Source organism: Tenrec ecaudatus, chromosome 12 (assembly GCF_050624435.1).
Source record: "Tenrec ecaudatus isolate mTenEca1 chromosome 12, mTenEca1.hap1, whole genome shotgun sequence".
NCBI lineage: Eukaryota > Metazoa > Chordata > Mammalia > Afrosoricida > Tenrecidae > Tenrec > Tenrec ecaudatus.
In genome coordinates this window covers 29,535,143-29,559,742 of record NC_134541.1, presented here as the reverse complement: position 1 = coordinate 29,559,742, position 24,600 = coordinate 29,535,143, and the positions used below count along the sequence as shown (strand labels likewise).

Below are 24,600 nucleotides of genomic sequence, written 5' to 3'. Positions count from 1 at the left end.
CAGTCATATTACACGGGGAAAATCTGCTGCAAACACCAAGTGTCCGTAACGTGTTAGAAAAGCAAAGATGTTACCTTGAAGACTAAGGTGAGTGTGAGTCAAGTCAAGGCTTACAACCAGTTCTAATTGGTTCCATCAGACCCAAGTCTAACCATTTTGGGGGAAGTGGAATAATTGCAGGAACAGAATAAGTCAAAACTCTGGAATAAGAGACTCACAAGAGGTGTCCTGAGTGCTCTCCGAATCCTGACCCTGGAGAATGGGTCCTTTTCAGGACTGTTGAGAGCGGCACACATTCAAAGAGACAAGGTCGACCACCCTCTTTGAGCAGGACACTGCGGTTTTTGACTTTACTGATCGTGAAGCTTGGTTTGTTATGCACACCCCCCACACACATACCCTTTTCTTCTTCTAAGAGGGGAAGTAATTTCTAGCAGGGCCTGTGATTTTTACAACTTTGGCTATAACAGTTTACAACTTTGGTTATAACAGTTTGTTGGTTCAGGACCATTCACTCACAGTTTGTCCCAATTCACTCACAGTTTTCCAATTCAGGCCCATTCCAATTTTACTTCCTCTACCATGACTACACTAGGAGAAACCACTGTGAAACCCTGGTAGTTTAGATCACTGCATATTCATGGGAAAGCTGGCCAAGGAATAAGAAGTAGCATTGAGTTATGGTGTCGGGAAGAATATGGACTATTCCATGGATTGCCAGAAGAAAACACGAATTTGTCTTGGAAGATGCGTAGTCAGACTGCTCCTCAGAAGTGAGGATGGTGAGACTCTGTAGACTCACAATCTTTGGACGTGGCCGGAGAGGCCAGTCTCTGGAGGAGAACACTGCGCTTGGTCAAGCAGAGGACCAGAGAACCAGAGGAAGACTGTCAGTAAGATGACTTGGCAGTGGATGCCAACATCAGGTTCAAACAATGATTGTGAGGCTGGCACAGGCTGGGCAGGGTTTCACTCTGTCATACATAGAGTTGCTGTGCGTTGGAACTCGCTTGGCAACCCTTGACAACAACAGCATGTTCCCGGCAGTGCACACAGGCAGCGTGGAGTCAGTTCTCCCCCTCGGGGGTGGGGTAACGTGGCTGGAAGAGTGTCTTGCATACGGCAATGGCCAGCTCGCATACAGCATCTACTGTACGTTATATGGTGCATTTAAAAAGGCAAACATGCTAGCTCTCAGGGCAGGGAAGGGTCTGGGCTCCGGGGACCCACTGGTGAGACTCTCTCTAGTCAGTGAGTATGGCTGTGCTGGTAATTTCAAGGAGGAGGAAGTGACAATGTCGAGGGTCAACACTGCGAGCGGCTTGATCAATATTTGCCCCTCTCTCCATTGACTCTGCTATTTGCCTCGGCTACAAGTAAGAAGGCAGGAGAGCCTGGCCTTATGTACAGATGGACAAGCCAAGACTGAGAGTAGGATGGGGAGGGAGACATGACTGGTAGCATTCTTTGTGGCCTGTAGGATTCAGGGTGGAGAAGCCTGGCTGGGAGGCAGGGCTAGCCAGTATGGCCTTTTGAGATATCGGTGGTCTCTGTCAGCCCTGTGGGTACTCATGGGGACCCATTGGAAGGGGAATCAGGCCTCTAGACCTGAAATTTGGGCTGGTGCGGGGTCAGTGGGAGCCATAACGGCCACTGGAATAGAGGAAGGCTCCTTGCCCCTGTGCATAGGCAGTCATGCAGAGGGCCAGAGCAGCCTTCCCCTCCATCCTGTGCACATACGTATATAAACATGCACCAACTTGGGTATTCACAAATACCCAAAGCCAGAAAACAATCCACGCTACTCACATATCCATATGTAGACGCCCCGAACATCACATCGATGTAGACCCACAGATGCTCTCAGCCCACAAACACATTGTTGGTGTTTTCTGAGTCCCGGCGACCTTACGTATAACAGAGTGACACGCGCCCTCTCCTGTGCCATGTCATGACTAGTGAGACAGGTGAGCCCACTGGCACAGCTGTTGTATCCATCCGGCTCACTGAGGGTGTCTTTCATTTTGCCAAATGCGACTTGGCCACCAAACACGACGCCCATCCCTAGCGATCGCACTTTCCACAAGATGTAGCTAAAGGGAGCGCAGGGTCACTGCCCTCCCTGCTGAGGAACATCCTGCTGAGGGTTCTTCGAAAATCGCTGTGTTTCGTCTTCTGGCAGCCCATGTGATAGTCGATGTTCGTCGCCATTCGACAACTCGATGTTCCTCTAATGTGATTCCCATTCTTTTTCTGTCTGTCTCGTTATGGCCGTCAGGCGCCATCATGTCAAGTCCAGTGCACAGACCCCTGCGACCGAGGAGAGCCGCCCCAAGGGTGTTTCTCGGCTGCCATCTTGACAGGGGCGGCTCCCCAGGGCTTTCTGCTGCAGAGCTGCTGGGTGCGTTCGTGTCGTCAGCCTTTCAGGTGACAGGCCAGCCCTCCACCAAAGCTCCTTGTGCAAAACTGCTCCCAGCTCCCGTGCTGGTTTGCGGGCACCAAGAGGCCAATGTGCCCACTTTCTCTGCACACGCACAGTCACACCGCTTCCTGGGGTGTGTGCTCAGGCACGAGGAGCCTGGGGGCACAGTGGGTTAAAGCACTGGGCTGAGCGTGGCAGTGGGTGTGCGGTTCAGGTGTGCGTATAAACATGAGAAGTCACATAGAATCCCACATATAAGTAACACATGCACAACCCTTATGCATATCCGGCGGCGTAGCCAGAGTGTTCCGTGTGCACCCAGAGCTCCTTGGGCCTCAGATCACGAGGTGGAGTCTGGAATGTGAAGAGAGGTGATGGACTAAGCCCACTGTGAGTGGGGTGTGCCATCAGAGAGACCAGATGGTCAGCAGCAGAGACTGGACGTCTCGGGTCATCGGCATTCTCTTGTTTGTTCCCTTACAGCGGTTCTCAACCTGAGACCATTGAAAACCACATATTTCCGATGGTCTTAGGAACTGAGACACTGATCCTCTATCTGTCTGTAGGTGGGTCTGCCCACATGCAGATTCACCCACATACAAGTACCCAGTGTGAAGATTGTTACCCATGCTACACCAGGCTTCAAGACAAATTTTCATTTATTTGTTATTAGAAATAAATACTTCACAGTATATAATTACATGTTGTTTTTGTGATTCATCACTATGCTTTAATGATGTTCAATTTGGAACAATGAAAATACATCCTGCTATTAAATGAAGGGGGAAGTGCAGAGTGGAGACCCAAGGCCCAAGTGTTGGCCAATGGAGATCCCCTCATAGAGGCGTTTAGGAGAGGAGATGGGTTAATTAGGGTGCGAGGTAGTACCGATGAAGAACACAGCTTTCCCCCAGATCCTGGATGCTTCCTCCCCCCAACTACCATGATCCGAATTCTACCTTGCAGGCCTGGATAGGACAGAGGCTGTACACTGGTGCATATGAGGGCTGGAGGTACAGGGAATCCAGGGTGGATGATACCTTCAGGAACAAGGGTGTGAGGGACGATGCTGGGAGAGTGGAGGGTGAGTGGGTTGGAAAGGGGGAACTGATTACAAGGATCCACATGTGACCTCTTCCCTGGGAGAGGGACAGCAGAGAAGGGGGGGAAGGGAGACTCCGGATAGGGCAAGATATGACAAAATAATGAGGTATAAATTACCAAGGGCACATGAGGGAGGGGGGAAAGGGGAGGGAGGGGGAAACAAAAAAGAGGACCTGATGCAAGGGGCTTAAGTGGAGAGCAAATGCCTTGAGAATGATTGGGGCAGGGAATGTATGGATGTGCTTTATACAATTGATGTACGTATATGTATGGATGGTGATAAGAGTTGTATGAGTCCCTAATAAAATGTAAAAAAAGAAAAGAGGAGAAAAAAATGATTAGGGCAAAGACTGTACAGATGTGCTTTATACAATTGATGTATGTATATGTATGAACTGTGATAAGAACTGTATGAGCCCCTAATAAATTGTTAAAATTAAAATAAATAAATAAATAAATATATAAAAGGAAACTAAGAAGAGTGAACTCTAAATGCAATGTGGCATTACAGATCGACTCCTAAAGCAGAAAAATAAAGACATCATTCAAAAAAACAGGTATAATCCAAATAAAGTCTGTAGACTCGTTAATAAGCAATAAATAAAATAAAAATTCATTCATAAAAAAAAAAGAAAATACATCCTGCATGTCAGATCTATACAAGATTCATAACAGTAGTAAAATGACAGTGATGAAGTAACAACGACAATAATGTTATGGTTGGGGGTCACCACCACATGAGGAACTGTGTGAAAGGGTCTCGGCATGAAGAAGGTGGAGAACCACTGCTCATAAGATCTGTCTTCACCCAGCACTAAGACTCAACTTCTGGCCAAAGGAAGGGCTTAGCCCATGACAAGGGTCAGGCCTCCATGTGGGTCCAGGATCAGGACTTGGTCAGGGTTAGGGCTCACTGTGTGACCAAGATCAGGGCCCAATTAGAGACTGGGGCTGGGACTGCGGAACCCCTCTGTCCCTCTTAGCAAGGTCATGTTCTGGGAGAGCTGGAGGACACCGGGTCTGAGAGGTCATTGTAGCCACCTCCCTGCCTTTGGGTTCTCTCCTACTCCTGGACCTTCTGGGGGCCATGGGGAGCCCCAGTGGGCACAATCTTCCTTCTGGGGATCTCCTGGCCCTTCAGCCCCCAAAGCTCCCCAACCCCAGACTCCTTCAGCAGCTGACAGCTGGCCCGGGTACGTGGCAGTTCCACCGCATATGTGGGATGAGACACTTTGGCAAAAGACGTGTTTGCAGAGAAAATACTCCCGACCACAGGCAAACCAGCCCCTCCCTAGCTTCTTTCCCAGGTGGCCCTGCACCCCAGGGAGCCTCATAAAACAGCCTCCTGGGCAGAGGACCACCTGCCTCAGAATTGCTTGAGGTAAGACTGGGGGTGGGATGGGCACCCCTCTGAGAAAGGAGCCTCAACTTCTCCATCTGCTCCATTGGCGGGGGGTGGGGGTTGGGGGCTGCCTCCAACAGCTTTATGCAGAAGGGCCCACCCCTACTGACTGGCCTTGGTCCTTCATGAGCCCATCTGAGCCATGGCCCCTCACACCTACCTGGATCCCTTTCTCTGAACTCAACACAGCACAGCCTGGGTCTTGGGTGGTGGGCTGGGACCTTTGCCTTGGCACAGGCAGCTGTCCTCACCTCCCCACGGGTGTCTCCCCATGCTCCTTTGACACGGCTTGGGTCCTGCACCTGTGTGTGCTGTGTGCTCTTAGCCGTTTCTAGCCCAGCTCAGACCTGGCTCGGGTTCCTGGTGAAACAAAGGGGTGGGCGAGGGGGGAGGGTGTCCCATTGAATCTCTGGAGGACTTGGGGCAGAGTTGGCACCATCAGGGAGGACTTGGGACTACCTGGCTGGGTGGGGTTTAAGCACCCAAAGGCAGGCTCCTTAACATGTGTCCCCACCACAGTCCGCAGGTCTTGGGGGACAGTGGCCAGAGCAGCTATGTGGACTGCGTGCAGACTGGGCCAGCTGCTGGTGCTGCTGTTGCTGCCCATGGGTGGCACCTCCATGTTAGACACTGTGGTCAGACTCAACCAGGCTGCTCTGAGCTACGGTAAGAATTGTGCCCCCGGACCTCTGCTCAACATGAGTCTGTGCATGCGAGTGCCCGCAGTGTGCACCTGAATGTGTGTACATGTGAGTATAGACTGTGTGTGTCTGTACACTAATATACCCTGATAACTGGGATTTTTGCCTCATCTGCCATCAGAACTCTGGTACCTAAGCAGTGCCTGACACACAGTATTGCTTGACACATGTTTATTGAATGGGTGGATGGATGGATGGGTGAATGGGTGAGTGCTTCGATAGATGGATGGGTGAGTGGATGGATGGATGGGTGGATAAATGAGTGGATGGATGGATGGATGAGTGGATGGATGAGTGAATGAATGGGTGCACGGATGGAGTATATCCAATGCTCCATATATGGAGAATATCCATATATCCAATGTACACATATGAGGGGTCCCAATGAGTTGTGGGAAAACTCCATTGTCTTATGATTTTATTTTCACTTGAGCTTAGTGAAGCCCCTCGCATGGTTGGGCTCCGGTGTCTTAGTGGAGTAGACGCAGGTCGAGCTGAGCAGCTATTCTGGCGTGCATGTGTGCGTGTCTGCTTCTGGACTTGCGAGTTCAAGGAGCCATGCCCATGTGTGTTTGAGAGCAAGGAAGGCCACCGGGCTTGGGGGATGGGGTGCATGGGGTGCACGTGTGCTTGGGGAGCAATCGGAGTTGATTTCTGCAGGGTGCAGTGTGGGAACAACCGGCCCCTCTCTGGGCCTTTTTCAGGGAAGTCTCTGTTGTAAGGCTCTGCAAGACCGGTCCAAACCCTGTTTTATGCGCTGGGGAAACACCATGAAGAAATCGAGGTCCAGGAAAGGGCCTGGGCTGCTGAGGGCTACGAGCCTGCCACAGAGTCCCCACTTCCCCTGGGAGTGTTCAACGCTTCTGCTGAAGCGGCCAGCAGCTGTTTGCCAGCCCCCAATCTGCCCAGGCCAGAAGAAGCTCCGATTCCAGTTAGACAGTAGAAGGGACTTCCGATGGCCCAGTGACTCAGGGAAGCAACAGAATCCCCTCCTGGGCCCACACCCCTTTCCGGACCACATATCCGGGTACCGGGTGCCAGGCACCCAGGTCTCCACCTGCAGGTAGCCGTGCGTGGTTCCCTGTCCCAGTCATGCCCTGGCAAGACTGCCTGCCAACTGCCACCAGCCGCCTCTCTCATGTGAGCCTCCTTTGTCCCCACCCGTGGGGCACCTGTATTTGCTCTCTACGGAAGTCCAGCAGAGGCCCCACCACACATACCACTCCCAAGGCTGAGTCAGGCGGCTTCTTACGCTGCCCTTCCCGCCCCACAAGTTCAGGCTCGGTGTCAGAGGAGCACTGTCGCGGGAGTTCGAGGCCTGAGTGTGAGTTTTAGCACAGCCCCCGATGGTCAGGACAGAAACCCTATCATCAAACCACAGAGATGGGGAAACTGAGGCCCCGCGAGAGACTTCTCAACACCCCACAGCGAGCCTGGGCAGCACCCGGGCCTCCTGACTCCCACTTCAATGCTCCCTCCCAGCACCTCTACCTTCATTTGATGTTTGGTCAGCATCTCCCAGGGGTGCTGCGAGGAACCTGGCTGGCGCAGTGCTTAAAGTGTTGGGCTGACAACTGAGAGGCCGGTGCCTTGGACCCACCAACCGCTCCGTGGGAGAGGGATGTGGCCGTCTTCCTCCATAAAGATCACAGCCCTGGGGACACCCAGGATAGTTCTTCCCTGTCCGCCAGGGTCACTGTGAGCTGGAATGCACTAGATGACACGGGCTTCTTCATGTGGGCTGCCGTCGTCCAGATGGGAGAAAGTCCAGGCCCCTCAGCCCAGGCCCGACTTGCCAGCGTTCTCCACCTCCCCATCAACTCGGCAGAATGATAATACTTTGGAAACCAAACTCATTGCCATCGAGTCGATTCTAACTCATCGCAACCCTATGGGACAGGGTAGAACTGCCCCTGTGAGTTACCAAGACTGTATGTCTTTACGGGAGTAGAAAGCCTCCCTTCTCCCGAGGAGCAGCTGGGGGGGGGGGGTCCAAACTTTGGGCCTTGAGGTTATTGGTCTAATTGGGTCTGAATTATGAGACAAAGCAAAACATTCCGTGTAAATGTCTGGCGCAGGGGGATAAGCGACAGCCATTCACAGTCTCACAAAGCCCATCAGTGACACGTGTCATGAGCACTGACTGTCGCTGAGCCTTGATCATGGCCCTGTGTCATGCGTGCCATTGTCATTGCTGCAAATGTGCGGATGACTGCCTCCGTTTTCTAGGGCCGCCACAGCAAAATATCACAATCTGAGGCGCTTACAACATCAGAGACCTATTCTCTCCCCGTGTAGGGACCCGAACTCTGAAACTAAGGTGTCGGCAGGGCTCACGCAGCCTCTAAAGCTTCCAGAGAATCTTCTGGGTCTCCAGACAGCTTCTGGTGGTTTGCCAGCATTCCGGGGATTGTTGCAGCATCCTGATTTCTGCCTCTGTTTTTTGATGGCTGTTCTCCCTTGATGTGTGTCTGTGTGTCTCTGCCCAACTTTCCCCCTTCTTAGACGGACATTGGTCCTGGGATTTGGGATCTTGCCTGATCCAGTATGACCTTATCTGGACTTAAGTAATGATTTCTACAAAAATCCTTAATACCAAACAAGGCCACATTCTTGGAGCCCTGGGAAGACAGGTCTACCTGACCCCATGGGGGAAACGGAGGCAGAGAGCAGCCACCTCAGCTGTGAGTGGCAGAGTTAAGGATCACACTCTCAGGGAGGCAGCCTCTACACCCCACACCCCAGAGGACACCCCTTGGGAAATGCTCCTTGTCTTGAAGCTTGGGGGTCAGTTCTGGAGGAGGTGGCATCTGGTCGGAGCCTGGCAAGAGGACTTACTTTTGCTAAGTAGAGGGACGGGTAAGCACACAGGTTTTCCAGAGACAGACTGGGGAGGCAGGAGCCTCCCTGCAGACTGTGAGAACTGGGAGGAGTCCCTTCCTGCCCCCAAGGGCCAGGGCAGCAGTGGGAGGTTTGCTCTGGTTGGGGGCTCCCTGACCTCAACCTATCCTGGCCCCACAGTGTCTGAAATCGGGAAAGCCCCTCTCCAACGGGCCCTGCATGTCACTCTCCCGTATTTCCTGGACCAGAGTGGAGAGGTGCTCCAGCCCACCAGGTGAGTGTTCCACCTCGCTACCCGCCCCCCACCCCCGCCCCACCCACCCACCCACCGGCCAGGTCAGACACTTGCTTCCATCTAGCAGATGAGAAGTCACAAAAGGATCCCGGAGCTGGTGACCTAGGGGGAGGCATGGGGCCTGATGCTCCTCAAGGTGTGGATTTCTGATCCCGGGGGCCAAGACTGGGTCTCCTGGGCCCAGGGCTGGCAGAAGTTGTGCTTCCAAACACTCAACTAGATTCACTGCCATTGTAGCATCTGAATCCCACCACCCAACGACAGGGTAGGAGGAAAATTAAAAAAAAAACACACCCCAAACTTTCATTTAGGGAAAAAAAAAAAAAAGGAATCACAGGTTAGCTGGAGAAGGCTGACAATCAGAACAGACACCTTTGAAAGGAGTGAGTTCCCTTTTGTTAGTGGCGCAGTGGGTTACATGTTGGGTTGCAAACCTCGAGGTTAGCGGTTCGAAATCACCAGCTGCTCCTCTGGAGAAACAGGAGGCTTTCTACTCCCATCAAGAGTTACAGTCTTGGCAGTGGAGAAGTGGGTGAAGGGAGACATCGGAAAGTGTAAGATATGACCAAACAATAATAATTTATAAATTATTAAGGGTTCATGGGGGAGGGAGGAGCGGGGAACAAGGGGAAAAACGAGGAGCTGATACCAAGGGCTCAAGTAGAAACAAATGTTTTAAAAATCATGAGGGAAACAAATGTACAAACGTGCTTGATGCAATGGATGGATGGATGGATTGTGATAAAAATTGTACAAGCCCCCAATAAATGATTTAAAAAAAAGAAGGTAGAGCAGGTGAGGCAGAATCAGAATATCATAACTCTTACAATTCTTGCTGTGAAGTAAACTTATTTCACTCTTATGTCATAGATAGAAGACAAGTGTGATATGAGAGAATTATGGAAATGAAAAAGGACAAGTGTTTAGAATTAGGATACTGTACTTTTATTCAAGTTAAAAATTTAAAAAGTGTCTGAAAAGCATTGTCTCAGGGAAAATAAAAGCAATGACATTTTTAAAAAACAAATTGAGAATACAGAAATTACAGTTTAGGAGTTAGTTTTAGCTTGATAATTTTGAAAGGGGTAAACAAGTGTCTGACTCAAGGCACAAAAATAAATCACTACAATGGATTAAAAAATACTTAGCTTTTTCAAGTCACACTTCCTACGGAAATTTCCAGCATAATATATTTGGGGAAAAAAATGTGTCTGAGTAAAGTCACCTAATGTAAAAAAAAAAGAAAAAGAGTGACAGTCTTGGAAACCCACAGGGGCAGTTCTACCCTGTCCTGGAGGGTTGCTATGAGTTGACGTTGACTCGATGGTAGTGAGTTTTGGGGTGGACTATAAGCCGAGGTGATTGATCAAAATGATATGGAGCGGTTATGCCCACTGTGGTGTCTCCCTGGATCAGAAATGCAAATGCCCCCACTCTAAGTTCTGAGAAATCATCTCGCCCAAGTTCTGCCCACTGCAGGGACCCCTCTGATCCCCACCCCCAACCAGCTGGTTGTCGCTAACTGGCTTGCACACCTCCTGTGATAGTGAACTCATCCCCTCTTACCCCATGGTTCCAGTAATTTAAAAAACCTTTATAGCCTCAGTGGGAATAGGGTACAGAGCTGTTGCGTGGTTAGTGGATGCCTTGTGGTAGCCTCGATTCCCTTCCCCTCTTCCGCCTCACACAGGGTCCAGATGCTGAAGGTCCATGTGCCCCGCCTGCACTTGAACTTCATGCCTGATTTTGGGGTACATTTGTTGGCAGCAGCCACCTTTAGTTTTGAGGTCTTCCGGTAAGTGGGCCCTCACGCGGGTGGGGAGAGGGAGGCTTTTCAGGGATGCTCCGAGGGGCCGGTGTGAAGGGAAGTTGCCCTTCAACTCTTCAGGCCTCCACCCAGGTCTCTGATTCCCTGCTCAGTGCCCCCATCCTTGGAGGGGAAGAGAGGTGGTGAGCGGATTCTGAGGATGTAGACCCGGCTCAGCAGCTGTGTAACCGGGTAGAGTCCGTTCCCTTCGCCCAGCCTCGCTTTCCTCATCAGGAAAACAGGGTACAACCTTGCGGGGTGGCTTGTGAGGGCTGCACTGAAGGGATTTGCAGCTGCCATGATAGTTACAGCCCGGGAAGGGCCTAGACCCTGTGCATCCAACACTTCCCTGGTGGCTGCGCTGCTCTGTGCCGAGTGAAGCACATCAGCTTCTGGGGGTTGGAACAACTTCTCACGGTACTCCCTGGTATGGTTGAAGGTTTGGGTGGGGAAATGTTCTCTTTTTCCTGCCAAAGGCCATTTGGATATTTGTCACATCATTAGAGGGCCGTCCTGGTCACACATTTCGTTAACCCATTCCTAGTGGGATGGCTGAGAGGCCTGGTGGTGGAGTGGTTACATGTTGGGCTGCAATCTACATGGTTGGCAGTTAGAAACCACCAGCAGCTCCTCTGAGAAGGACTGGGCTTTCTACTCCTGTAAGCAGTTACAGTCTCGGAGCCCCACAGCAGGGTCACTATGAGTCAGCATGGACTCGAGGGCGCAGTGAGTTTGGTTTTAATGTGATCGCTGAGGACTCCTGGTGGGGCAGTGGGTTACACACTGGGCTGCTAACCACAGGTCAGCGGTTTGAAACTACCAAGCACTCCTTCGGAGAAGGAGGGGGTTTTCTACTTCCACCAAGAGTTATAATCATATCATTGTGAATGAGGGGAGTGTGGAGTGGAGACCCAAAACCCATCTGTAGGCAACTGGACATCCCCTTACAGAAGGGTTGAGGGGAGGAGATGAGCCAGTCAGGGTGCAGTGCAGCACCAATGAAACATATAACTTTCTTCTAGTTCTTTAATGCTTCCTCCTTGCCCGCTCCCCCCTCCATCATGATCTCAGTTCTACCTTACAAATCCGGCTAGACCAGAGGATGTACACTGGTACAGATAGCAACTGGGAACAAAGGGAATCCAGGACAGATAATCCCTCAGGACCAGTAATGAGAGTAGTGATACCAGGAGGGTAAGGGGAAGGTGGGGTAGAAAGGCGGAACCAATCACAAGGATCTACATATAGCTCCCTCCCTGGGGGACAGACAACAGGAAAGTGGGTGAAGGGAGATATCGGACAATTTAAGATATGACAATACAATAATAATTCATAAATTATCAAGGGTTCATGAGGGAGGAGGGAGCGGGGAGGGAGGGGGGAAATGAAGAGCTGATACCAAGGGCTCAAGTAGAAAGCAAATGTTTTGAGAATGATGATGGCAACAAATGTAAAAATGTGCTTGACACAATGGATGGCATGTATGGATTGTGATAAGAGTTTTACAAGCCCCCAATAAAATGATTAAAAAAATAAATAAAAAGAAAAGAGTTACCATCTCAGAAACTCACAGGAGCCAGTCTACCCTGTGCTATCAGGAGGTTATAAATCGGAACAGACTGAGTGGCAGTCAGTTTGATTTTGGAATGTGATGGGTGAAACAGCTTCTCTTTAGAGAGGCCTGTGACCTTAACTGGTATTGATTTTGCATGCCTTATGTGGCCCGTGGCTTGGATGTTCTCCAGCCCTGACTCACAGTGATAAACAGAGTGGGAAGTGTAACAAACAAGGCCAGGTCTCCCACAAGGCCCTGGTCTGAGGGTGAGATGGGTCGTTACCTCCCTGGGTGCCTTCACTGTGCCAGGGCGAGAGACCAAGAGGCACCGGGACCCAGGGCTCAACCAGAGAGGCAGAAGGTGTCCGTGTTGCACTGTGGAAGCAGCAAGAGGAAGGCAGGGGCTGCATCGCCTCCTGGGAGTCTCCAGGAAGCTTCCTTTGGTTCCAGAGCAAACAGCATGAGCATCCTGTGATCAGTGGGTCCCAGTAGAGACGAGATAAATCCTGCACATTTAAACAGCTGTGTGTCGTCAGGAAGAGGAAGCTCCTGTGAGCCCAGAACTGGGAGGCTGGGGGGATAAATGCCTTCTCTGTGGAAGACCCGGCTTCCATCCTCCCCCTCTCAGACTACTCTGAGCCCAAAGCTCCCACTTAGGCCGTTCAGATGGGACCGCCCTCCCAACGGCATTGCTTCAGCTGGCCACGCAGAAGAGCCTCTTATTCTACCTCCTTGCCCCATCACAAGGAACATTGGTGGTACTGCTGGTTCAGTACTGGACTGCTGACCAAAAGGTCAATGGTTCAAACCCTTCAGCTGCTCTAGCAGAACCCTTCAGCTGCTCTAGCAGAAGCAGATCCAGTCTGCTTCTATGAAGATTTACAGCCATAGAAACCCCTCTAGAGCAGTGCTACCCTGTCTTATGGGGTCCCAACAAATTGGAATCAACTCAATAATGGCGGTTTTTGTGGGTTTGTGGCTCTGAGCTGCATTAAAAACAAAAACCCCAAACATGATGATCTCAAAGACCGTTCAGCACAGGCCTGAGAAATGGACACAACCTGTATCAGTGCCATTTTTACAGAAGAGGAGACTGAGGCTCTGTGAGGGGATGACTGGCCCAGGGTGGGACCCTGAGTGGCGGTTGGGGACCCTGGACTTGTCCCAGGTGGGACCGTCTCATGCTGAGTGGGGAAGGTCTGGGGGGATTTCCAGGCTCCCATGTCAACCAGGTGGGTGGTGCCTCTGGGACTCAGGACTGGCCTCCCCACAGGAATCCCGAGCAGCCCCTGGTGGTGACGATGCCCGTGGTATTGCTGGCGGACGTCCGGGTGGCCCAGGGCACCATCCAGACCCCCGTGGTCAGCATCCCTGCTTGCTACTCATTTTTTGGCAACATCAGCATGGCAGCACCAGGCAGCACCAGGTGAGCGTCTGGCCAAGGAGGGCTGTGGGCTCCTGGGTAGGGTTTCTATTCATCCGATCTCCACCACAGGCCTAGGAGACCCCCATTATCACGCCTGTTTTGTGGTTGGAGACACTGAGGCTCCGAGAGGGAAAGAGACTTGATTGAGGCCACACAGCGGATCAACTGCCAGAGCCTGGGTTCTCTCCACCACCCCGCACCATGTGACAATGTGCACCAGCCACTGATGTTGCTGCTCAGAGCAAGGGATTCTGGGATGGATTGGTCTGGCTGTCAGGGACCTCTGAGGCCTGGATAGTGGAGTCTGGCCAAGCTCTCACAAGGAGGCAGCTGGCTGCTCACAGTCTCATTTAATGCTTAAAGCCACTGCCACTTCAAAGCACCTACTGTGTGCTGGACACGCTTCTAGCCCTTTATATGCACCTTCTCAGTCCAGCCTTACAGAGGTTCTGCCAGTGAGTTGCGACCATCTCCCCCTCTGAAGGGGAGAGCAAACTGAGGCACAGAGCAGTGAAGTCATTCGTACAAGGTCACACAGCCACCTGATGGCAGAGCCCGATGCAGACCCTGCTGAATCCCTGTGCTGGTCAGGACCCCTACATTAGGTCTCATCTCTCCATCAGAGGGGAGAGGGAGGCACCGGCAATTGCAGTGTTTGTACAAAAAGGAACTTGCCCATCCAAGTGTGTTTGGGTGTGTCGGTCCATCTTGTGCCTGGTGGCCATCCAAGTGGTCACCCATAAGCCCCAAGGGCCCTCTCTGTGGATGGCTGGGGGAGTGCTCATGACCTCCAGCCAGGTGTCAGCTCCTTCCTCCCACCAGGGCTGACCTGTGGTTTGGGGCAGCATTTCAGCGTGTTCCCATGGGTCGCTCTTCAGAAAAACTGGCTCGGAGCCGCCTTTATTGTCCTGAGGAAAAACTGAGGCACAGAGAAGAGACAGCTTCATGAAGATTATCACAGAGAAGTGGGGCCCCAGCAGGAAGCAGGCTCCTGGCTCTTATCTCCCACTGCCCCATCTCTCCAGGTTGAGTGGCCGAGAAGCCAGCAGCTGAGCTCACAGCTGAGGTTCACCTGTGCAGCCTTTTCTCTGTCTCCCTCCAGACGGCTTGGCCATGGTCCACCTCCTTGGAGACTTGAAGGGGTACCAGGTCTGACTATGGCCTGCCCCTGGTCGAAGGCAGGGTCTCACTGGGGGTTGCTGGTCTCCTGGCAGAGGGGAGAGACTTCTCTCCCAGACACGTGGTTCTGCTGATCTGTCTGACTGGGAACTCAGGACCCTTCCGTGTCTCTTCCTTAGCTCCTCCCCCGCGCTGCTGATCCGCTTGCAGAAGCATATAAAAGCTGTTTTGAGCACCAAGGTAAGGGACTTCTTGGCATATCATCTCCGGAGGGAGGACCGTGCTTAACCCAAAAGGCAAGATGAATGAATGGTGGCATTTGAGGCAGGGATGGGAGGTGGAGGGAGCCAGGGGAGAAGGCCCTTTGTGGGACTCCCTCAGTGCGCCAGGAGGGCAGGGCGGGAGCTTGTGCAGTGGTCCAGAGGAGGGATGGAGGGATTAGAACCGGGGCCACACCTGGGGTTTTGGAGGGGAGAGGAGGTGGGGTGCAATGTTCCTCCTCTGGCCAGGTCTCAATTCTATGTCAGAGGGCAAGGGGAAGGTGCGGGGAGTGCTTTCAGGGCCCCTGTGTCTTGTGGAAAGGAGACGAGATGAGAGCGAACAGGGCTCTGGCACTGGAGCCAGATGTGACCTGGTTTGAATCCCGGGTACCCTTGCTTTCCCGCTGTGCACCTTGGACATGGTCCTGAAGCTCTCTGTGCCTCTGAGGGCACATTGTACGAGCACCTCCTTCAGGGGCTGCTCAGGGCTTACATGAAAGCATCCTTACAGGAGTTTCGAACTGGGGTTGGCAAAGTGGATGCTGCTGCTCCTGCTCGTGTAATCATCTGGGGTCCCTCTGCCTGGGCTCTCCTCACCATGCCCCCCCCCCTCTGTAAGGAAAGTAACAAAGGCCAATCCAAGCTACCATGTGCCATCCCAGGGTACCAGGAAAAGGAGTGGGCGGGCTCAGCATCCCCATCTTGCAGATGAGAAAACTGAGGCTGGGAGGGATGAAGGTGGATGGAGCTTGTCTTGGCCCTGCCTCTTGGTTCCCTCTGCTTCCTCCCTGCACCTCAACCCTGAGCATCCAGCCTCTTCGGGGCCAGGGGCAACAGGTGGCTCTGCAGGAAGGGGAAGCCTGCCCTCTCCTCTATTTCTAGGCTGCAGTTTGCCCAGCCTCCCCAGCTGGCCTGTCCCAGGCTGTGACCACTCCCCAGCCTTATCATGTGGAGTGCACTTTCCTCTGAGCTTAAGGCTCCTTTCTGCTGTCCACGGTGCCCTGGTTTGACTTTGCTGACCACTCCCTGCCCTTACCATTCCAGCAGCTGGGTCTCTGGATACTGAAGCAACAGGCTTCTGCCTCAGTCTCTGGGCCTCAGGTCTGTTCACTGCTGCTGGGTTCCACAGCCAATGTTGGCCTTGTCCCACCAGCCTTTGGGCTGCTTCTTCTCTGTCTCTCTCACGCATGGAGATACATCAGGGTGGGAAGAGAAGGCAGGGTGTCCAGACCATGGTGTGGGGTGTGTGTGGGGTGGCAGGCTTCTTGACAAACCTTGGCCCTCCCAGTCCTGAGTCCCTAACCTCAGCCTCCTTCTCTCTGTCTTGCCACAGCTGTGCCTGAGCATCGCCAACCTGGTGCAAGACCTGAATGTCCACTTGGGTACTTTGATTGGTAAGATCTGGGAGTCCAGGGGGAGGGGCGCCCAGGCTCCTGGGTGGTCAGTTGGGCTTGGACTGACTTGTGTGGGCTCCCACACTGCACAACTGGTCATGAGATCTCCCTAGTCTGACACCTTGAAGTCTCTGGTTCTTAGAGCTACTATCTCAAATGAATGATTTGAAAGATAAAGCAAAATCTTCCAGGTATGAGGTTGAGAGAATCTTAGAGTCTAGCATCAGGCACATATTTGAGGAACCAGATTCACAGACTGGAAGGGACCCTGCGTAGCTGTCTAATCGGGAACCTTCACAAGTCATTTTGCCACGACCTCGCTCCCTGTAGAGTTCTCTCTCTGAGGCTCAGGACTGAGGTCCAGTTTCCTCCTGGAAAGGACAGATCTTCCTGGAAGCCCTACAGGCCCCTCCAAACAGTATCTCTGAGCTGGAGGTCGTTTCCCCCAAAGCACCCGCCTCTTGTTGCCCTTCGTAGGGCCCACCCACTGTCCAGACAGGCCTAGAGTCAAGGCCTCTCTATCAGACCCATTTCCTGAGGGGCTTGTTCCACCTCTGACTTTTCCAGGGGGCTGCTCTTCCCAGGCGTGACTGACGCCAGCAGCGGGTGACTGTTGTGGGCTAAGCACCCACCCCACAAGTAGACCCTGAGATGAGAATTTTCCTGCAAAGGGGTTTCTTTGGCAAGGCACCAGGGGAGAGTGGAACTGTGGAGAGACAGGAGAGAGATGACCGGTTTTGTTCTGAGCCTGTTGCTACAACGCTGTACTGGCTTACAGGATGGGCTGCTAACTGAAAGGTCAGCAGTTTGAAACCAGCTACTCCGTGGGAGAAAGCGAAGGCTTTCTATTCCCATAAAAAACTACAGCCTCGAAGACCCACAGGGGCAGTTCTACCTAGTCTTATAGGATGGCCACGAGTCAGAATACAGTTCGGGGTCTTCTCCTGGAGTCCCTGGTTAACCCGCTTGCTCAGCTGCTAACCCAAATGATTAGAGGTTCAAGTCCACCCAGTAAAGTCTAAAGATCCCCCTCCGAACACTGTGCCACGGGAAGTCCGATGGAACGAGCCCAGTCCTATTCTGACTCCGTGGCAACGCCCCAGAAGCCGGACCTGTTAGCATGACGTGTGAGCGAAGGGTCTGTAGGCAGGGAGGGCCTGGATCTCAGGTGCATGCTCTTTGTGGCTTCCGCTTGCTTCCTCGGAGGTCATTGTGAGCCCTTGTATCCCAGCCTTGCTCTGACTCATTGAGTGAGCCCTATGATTGAGTTTTTTGGAAGGTAGTTAATGCCAAATAATGCCACCACTTCTTCCTGCGTTCATTTAGGTCTCAACCCCGTGGGGCCTGAGTCCCAGATCCGTTATTCCATGGCCAACGTACCCACCATCACGAACGACTACATTTCCCTGGATGTCAATGTAAGTGCATCCTGCTTCCTCCAGGTCTGGGACTCTGTTGTCTCAGGAGTCCTCAGTGCCAGAGAGATCAGGGGAGGGGAGCTGGAAGGGCATTCCAGGTGGGAGCTGGGCTCAGAGTCCCGGGAGAAGGTGGTGTCATGGGGGGGATATGGCCTGGAGCCACATCCCTAACTGAGGCTGCCTGCTTTCCCCCCTCACCTCCCAAAGGCTTTGTTCTTCCTGCTGGCCAAGCCCATCATCCTGCCCATGGACTCCACCAACTTCATGGTGCCACACCAAGTGGGCACCAAGGGAGCCATGGCAACCGTGGGCCTCTCCCAGGACATGTTTGACTCTGCCCTCCTGCTGCTGCATAAGGCTGGGAGCCTCAACCTGGACATCACAGGGCAGCTGGTGCGGGCTGGACCAGCTGTCTGGGGAGCGTGGGCAGATGAGTTTGTGCTTAAGTCTGGGAGGTTCCACAGGGGCCAGGTGGTGGGTGGAAGAGCTGGAATGTTGGGGTCACAGGGCAACTATTGGATGGGTTAAATGGGGCAACAGACAGGGGTTCCTGTCTGCAAGGGGCTAAGGGTGGTTTAGCTTGTGGTGTGGCTACCCTAACACCTGTCATGGGCCGGGGGGCTGATTTCAGAACTCAGATGACAACCCACTGAACACATCCACGCTGGGCCAGCTCATCCCTGAGGTTGGTGACATTTCTGATTGTGCCTGGAGTCTGGGGTGGGGGGATGTTGTGGTTTGCTGGCTCACACCTGTCTGAAACGGGAGCCAGTAGCAGCCCTTCACATCTGCTCCTCCTCCATCAGAGCCCCTCTTTCTGTCCAGGCATCATGTGGTTCCCTGCCTCACTATGGCTTTGCTCAGAAGTCCTGGTGGTGTAGTGGTTATGGGTTGGGCCGCTAACTGCAAGATGAGGCTTTCTACTCTTGTAAAGACTTAAAGACTCGGGATCCCATGGGGGCAGTTCTACCCTGTCCTGTTGGGTCACTGTGAGTAAGAATGAACTCATGGCCATGAGTGAGTATGCCTTTTCCCAAGCAGTGTCCTTTACTGAATGTCTCTACCCTTAGCCATCTCCAAGACCAAGCTTGGGGATCACCTCCTTAGGAAGCCTAAGCTTGGTCTGCGTGCCTCCTGCCCCTTAGCTGCCCTTCCTCCTCATGGACAGCCCGCCTTTGTCACAGGAAAGTCCTCCTCCCGCTCTCTGTCTCCGTTCTCCAGGTGGCCCGCCAGTTCCCCGAGCCCATGCCTGTGGTCCTCAAGGTACAGCTGGGTGCCACACCCATAGCCACACTCCGTACAAACAATGCCACGCTTCGGCTGCAGCCCTTCATTGAGGTCCTGGCCATGGCCTCCAACTCGGCCTGCCAGTCCCTCTTCTCCCTGGATGTGGTGAGTGAGCTGGGCTGGGAGGCTGGCTGACTCGCAGGAAGACCCTTCTGGGCACTCCTTGCTTGCTTGCTTCCAGCCACGTGGGTCCCCTTGCTGCTCCTTGAACACTTTCACACCTGTCCATCTCAGGGCCTTAGAATGTGCTTGCATTCTGTCTAGAGTACTTCTTCTCTGACTCTTGACTTTGCTGGTTCCTCTTCGACTTTCAACTCACAGTTTGAATGCTACGTCGTCCTCAGGGTTGGCATCCAAGACCACCCTGAGGAAAATGAGCCCCCATTCACACTCTCATCATGCCATTCTGACATCCATCATGCTCCAAAAGGATCATGTCTGGTGACTCTGGTTATAGGATCTGTGGGGTTAAAGGGGGTTTGTCTGGCTCACACTTTGTTCCCAGGACCTAGAGCTTAGCAGACGCTGAATACACACCTATTGCTTGAATAAATGAATGAATGCGTGGAAAGCTAGACGAGGGGATGAGTGGGAGGCTGGATGGAGGGATGGGCAGCAGGCTGGATGGAGGAATGAATGGGAGGTTGGGGGAGCTGGTGGCTGTGTACACTCTGACCCTGTCTTTCCATACACCCAGGTAGTGAACCTGAGCCTCCAGCTCTTTGTGTCTGGGGTGAGGCTTCAGGGGACCACATCAGTATTGGGGTAAGTAAGACCTCCCAGGCCCAGCAGCCTCAGTGCATTCTGTACAATGGGTCCATAACCAGCCCAGGTCACTGAGTGGAGGCCTGGACAGTCAGAAGAGCCTGTGGTGCAGTGTGTGTGCATGCGTCCATGTGTACGGGTGTGTTTCAGGGTGTTGAGACACAAGACTTAGTTCAAACCTTCCTGATTCTTTTCTAGGGATGTCCAGCTCACCGTGGCCTCCTCCAACGTGGGCTCTATTGATGTGAGTCTGGGGCCAGGGTCCTCAGAAACTTCCCTACTGGGTGGGGCAGGCTTTGAGCCTGGAAGAAGTTTGTACATATGTCTCGGTATGCACCCCATAATCCAGGCTTTGTCCCAGGGTGCTTAGGGACAGTGGTCAATCAGCTAGCCCATCCCTCGGGCAGTCTGCCTTTTCACAGGCTGTATGGATGCTAGTTATCTGGTCACTCTTGAACTGGCTCAGTCCTTCAGTAGGTTCAGTCAGCAGGCTGCCTGCCACTCTGTCTGTCCTCGGTGCCCAAGAATCACTGAGTCTGCCCGTCAGTGAGACATATCAGGGTCAGGTAGGGTTCCAGCTCCCCTTGGTCAGTGTCAGTCAGGGTCAGTGTCAGTCAGAATGTCCACCTGTCAGGCAGTCCATCCACCCACCAGTCAGTCATCTGGCATGAGGCCTGTCTGTCTAGCTGGTGGTTAGTGATTTTGAGAGTGAACAAGTGCTCATCAACCAGTGTCTGCCCACCATCCACCTGTTCACTACACAGTGAGTGAGTGAGTGTTCATCAGTGAGTCAGGTCTCATGTCTGTCAGTGGATGTCAGGGTGTCTGCCACTCAGAGGCTGATTCAGCTCCAGGGCTGGACCTTGCTTGAACCTGAGAGATGTTGTCTATCTGTCTTTCTGTTTGTATGTTCACATACATGTCTCACTATTACTTTCTCCTGGGTGCTTGGCTGGGCTTGGCCCACGGTCTCCATCGCCCTGGCTTTGTGGCTGCAGATGGATCAGGTGCATATCCTCATGGGCACTGTGTTTGAAAAACCCCTGCTCGACCACTTCAATGGTGAGCCTTGCCATCCATCTTTCGGTTCCTCCTGCCACTCAGTCCCTCCCTGCCCAGCCCCACAACCCTTCCCACTTCTGAGGCTCAGTGGTTAAGGGGTGCTCATGCTCAGGTGAGACCTTGGCTAAGTTACATCTCTTCTCAAAGCCTCAGTTTCCCCTGCTGTAAAATGGGTTTAACAATCATACTCCCTCCTCTGGGGTTGTGGGAGGTGCTCTCTTACCTGTGGGAGGTGACTTGATCCCCCCTTTCCTTCCTGCAGCTCTCCTGGGCATAGGGGTTCCCCTCCCCAATGTGGTCAACCTCCGCTACGCCTCCCCCAAGGTCTTCATCTATGAGGTAAGAACTGCAGATGGAGGGCAGGCTCGCTGTGGTGAGGAGCCCTTACCCCCCTCCCTGCTCATGCACACAGTGGGGCCTTGTGATCAGCCAGGCTCAGGTGCCCAGCTCCTGCCATGACGAAGCTTCAGATCCTTAGCAGTGAGATGAAACACTTGTGACATCATGGGGCACAAGGATGAGGACCTCACTTGCCTTTCATCCTCATCAGATATGACACCACACCTCGTTAGGGGGCGGAGGCCTTCAGTTGTGCCAGACAGCAGAGGGCTTCCTTAAATTTTGTAGACCAGCCTCTACAGGCCTAAAATCTCTTCTCTCAGATCAGAAATTCAATCACAACCAACGTCCAGGGTGCAAGCCTACAGCTTGTTTCTGTCTCACCTGGACTCTTGCTCTTTTTGAAGTTAAGTGGATTTTGACTCATGCTCATGCTGCAGGACAGAATAGAATTGCCCCTAAAGGGTTTCCAAAGCTTTCACCTTGACAGGAGCAGCTCAGCAAGCCTTTTCTCCTGTGAAGAAAAGATGGGTTCCAACCACTGACTTATTGGTTAGCATTTGAGTGCTTTAACCATTGCCCCATCCGGGCTTCTTACCTGAAGGATACTTGTTCATGACCATCAAGTCAATTCCGTCTCACAGCGATCCTATAGGGCAGGGTAGAATTACCTCTGGATCTCCAAGGCTGTAACTCTTTACAGGAGTAGAAAGTCCCGTTTTTCTCCAATGAAGTGGCTGGTGGTTTAGAATGGCCAACCAAGGCCTAAGGATAATAAACCCCAAACCAAACTCACTGCCATTGAGTCAATGCTGATTCACAGGCTAGAACTGTGACTGTGAATTTCCAAGATTGTCACTCTTTATGGGAGTAGAAAGCCCTGTTTTTCTCCCTCAGGGCCACTGCTGGTTTCAAACTGCTGACTTTGAGAATTATAGCCCAATGTGTAACCACTACCGCACCAGGGCTCCTCTAAGGATAATATCCTTCCTAATTTATTTAACAAGACATACATGGCACCAAGTACTGCATGTGTTATTTAGCCCTCCTCAGTGTGACCCTCCATGGTCTATCCAGGGAGGATGCTCTCTTTGACTAAGAGCTACAACCCAGAGGCCTTGGTTTGGTCCATCCCTATGAGACAGGCAAGTCAGTAGGTGAGGAGCCAGACCTATCCATGGGACGATTCAAAGACTGCCCCTAGTGGCCGTGGTCAGAGACTGGCCCATGTTGACTATCACAAATCCATTCAATTGGATCAAGGCTCAAAGACTGGGGCTGCCCAGTAGGACTTTCTGCATGATGGAAATACTCATTGTCTAAAACAGTAGCTACTATCAGCTGACGGGCACCTGTAGCTAATTGAGAGCTTGAAATGTGGCTCATGTACATGAGGAGATGAATTTTAAAATTTATTTAATTTTAACCAATTAAAATCTAATTAGTGGCATGTGGCTAATGGCTACTGTGTTGGCTGACGTGACCCTAGCCCCTTAGCCAGATGTGGAAAGAGTCCCCAGAAACCTGGCAGAGAGTTTGACTTGTATTCGAAGTTCATTGAAGATTGGTTAAGTGAATGAATGCATGTGTACATGAAGAAATGAGTAAGAGGCAGACTCCAGAATGCTTCCATAGTGTGCGAACGGGACACTAATGGGATGTGTTGACGGGCATGGCAGAACCTGCTGGGGAGCCTTGGTGAGAGATACGGATGGTTCCCGACTTCTGGGCGTGGCAGCTCATTTGTCCAGTGCCACGCCCAGGCTGAGTGCTCTTCCCATGAGGCCTCTGCATCCTCATGGTAATCTTGGAGGGAGAGAGCTGTTCCCACCCCAGTGACGGAGCAGGAAACTGAGGCGCAGAGAGGCAAAGGGCTTTTCTTGGAACACACAACAAGAGGGGCCAAGCGTGAACAACTTGGGGCTGGTGCTGTTTTAGGTTGGCCTTTGACCTGTTTTCCCTGGTTTTCTCTGACCTTCAGGGCTATGCTGTGGTGTCCAGTGGACTCTTGTACCAGCAGCGCTGAGGGAGGACCAGTGCAAAGGCTGAAGGTGGGCCAACTCGCTGTTCAGGAGACCCTCTCACTTCAAGCCACTCTGGGGACTGAGGCAAAGTCACACTCGGCCATCACCAGCAAGAATGACTCCACTGGGACTGTTTAATCTTCACTCAGCACTTGGGTTACTCTTCTCTGGCACTTTCTGCCCCATCTTTTTCCCCTCTTCCCTTCACCTAACTCTCCACAGAGAGCAGGCTGCCCCTCTGGGTTGTACAGGCCAGCCCCTCTTGCATTAAACATCTCTTGAGCTGCATCTTCCAGCCAGGCCCGGCCAAATCTGTGTACACGAGGCCAGTTTTCTTCATGCAGGTCCTGTCTGCCCTCCAACCACCAATGCTACCTGGGACAGGGAGAAGACATGTGTGTATCTCTGCTGATTTTTGCCACTTCCTTGCCCAGAGGCCCCATATCTTGAAAGAGGACCCTGGAGCGCAACTTGAATGAACCGAGATTAGGAAAACCATGGTGACCCTTTAGGCACCCATGCCCCTGCCTGGTGGTATGTCTCACACTTGTCCCTCTTTATGGTGTTGTGTCCCATTTTATTACTAGAACTTCCTAAGAGCCCAGAGAGGCTGGGCTTGGAATTCCATTTTACAGATGTTAAAACTGAGGTCCATCAAGGAGAGGAATGTGTCCAGGTACCTCCATACTCATTGGCGGCAGATCCCAAGGGCTGTCTGAAGCCATCCTAGAATCCAGGCATTAGACAGTATCCAGTTCCCTCTTCTGTCCACCTATTTGTGTCCTTGTGCCACAAACTCAGGTGACAGGAGCTCATCTTATCAGGCAGTAGTTCCATTTTTGGTTTATTCTGATCACAAGCAGGTCCTTTGGGTTCCGTGACCATGTTCAGTTCTTTTTCCTTACGAAAGCTCTTCAAGCCCAATGGCTCTCACACATTGAAGGTGACTCTGTGAAGACCAAGGGATGCAAACACTGGCAACCCCGAGCCACGTGTGACTCTTCCAATAAATTAACCCCTTAGCCAGAGATTATACTCTTCACTGTTGAGATATGCAGGATTCATGTTCTGTTTATGTTTCCTTGTGGACTAGAAGGTGCTTGCCTTTCCACTGTCTGTGAGCAGAGTCTTTGGTAGAGTGTGATACTGTGTGATACTAGCTTCTCTCCGTTCCAGCGTTGCAGGCTCATCACTAAGTCAAAGTGACTGACTGAGGAACAGACTGAGCACAGGGACCTGGTGATGGGAGGGTAAGGGTGGTGCTGGAGGAGTGGAAAAGGGCAGATGAGAAGATCCAAATGCGTGTTTTTTTCTCAGGACTGCATGACATTTATTTCATTCAATTGCTTAATTAATTCACCAATCCCAGTTTTATTGGG

General features: G+C 52.3%; 1 protein-coding gene across 1 annotated transcript; it reads left to right on the top strand.

Annotated features, from left to right (window-relative positions):
- The first annotated feature begins 5,482 nt into the window (after positions 1–5,482).
- On the top strand, positions 5,483–23,223 carry BPIFB2 (BPI fold containing family B member 2). The gene is made up of 15 exons (XM_075527946.1): positions 5,483–5,594; positions 8,651–8,744; positions 10,456–10,560; positions 13,401–13,553; positions 14,852–14,912; positions 16,266–16,326; positions 17,653–17,744; positions 17,952–18,137; positions 18,376–18,429; positions 18,966–19,136; positions 19,729–19,796; positions 19,995–20,040; positions 20,795–20,858; positions 21,121–21,197; positions 23,179–23,223. Exons 1-15 carry the CDS (start codon positions 5,483–5,485, stop codon positions 23,221–23,223), a joined length of 1,389 nt encoding a protein of 462 aa, XP_075384061.1.
- Positions 23,224–24,600: the final 1,377 nt, after the last annotated feature.

Coding starts and splice junctions, on each gene's coding strand:
- BPIFB2 (XM_075527946.1), top strand. CDS start 5,483: ATGTGGACTGCGTGCAGACTGGGCCAGCTGCTGGTGCTGCTGTTGCTG. Junction 16,327..17,652: donor CCACTTGGGTACTTTGATTG/GTAAGATCTGGG, acceptor GCGTTCATTTAG/GTCTCAACCCCGTGGGGCCT. Junction 17,745..17,951: donor ACATTTCCCTGGATGTCAAT/GTAAGTGCATCC, acceptor CACCTCCCAAAG/GCTTTGTTCTTCCTGCTGGC.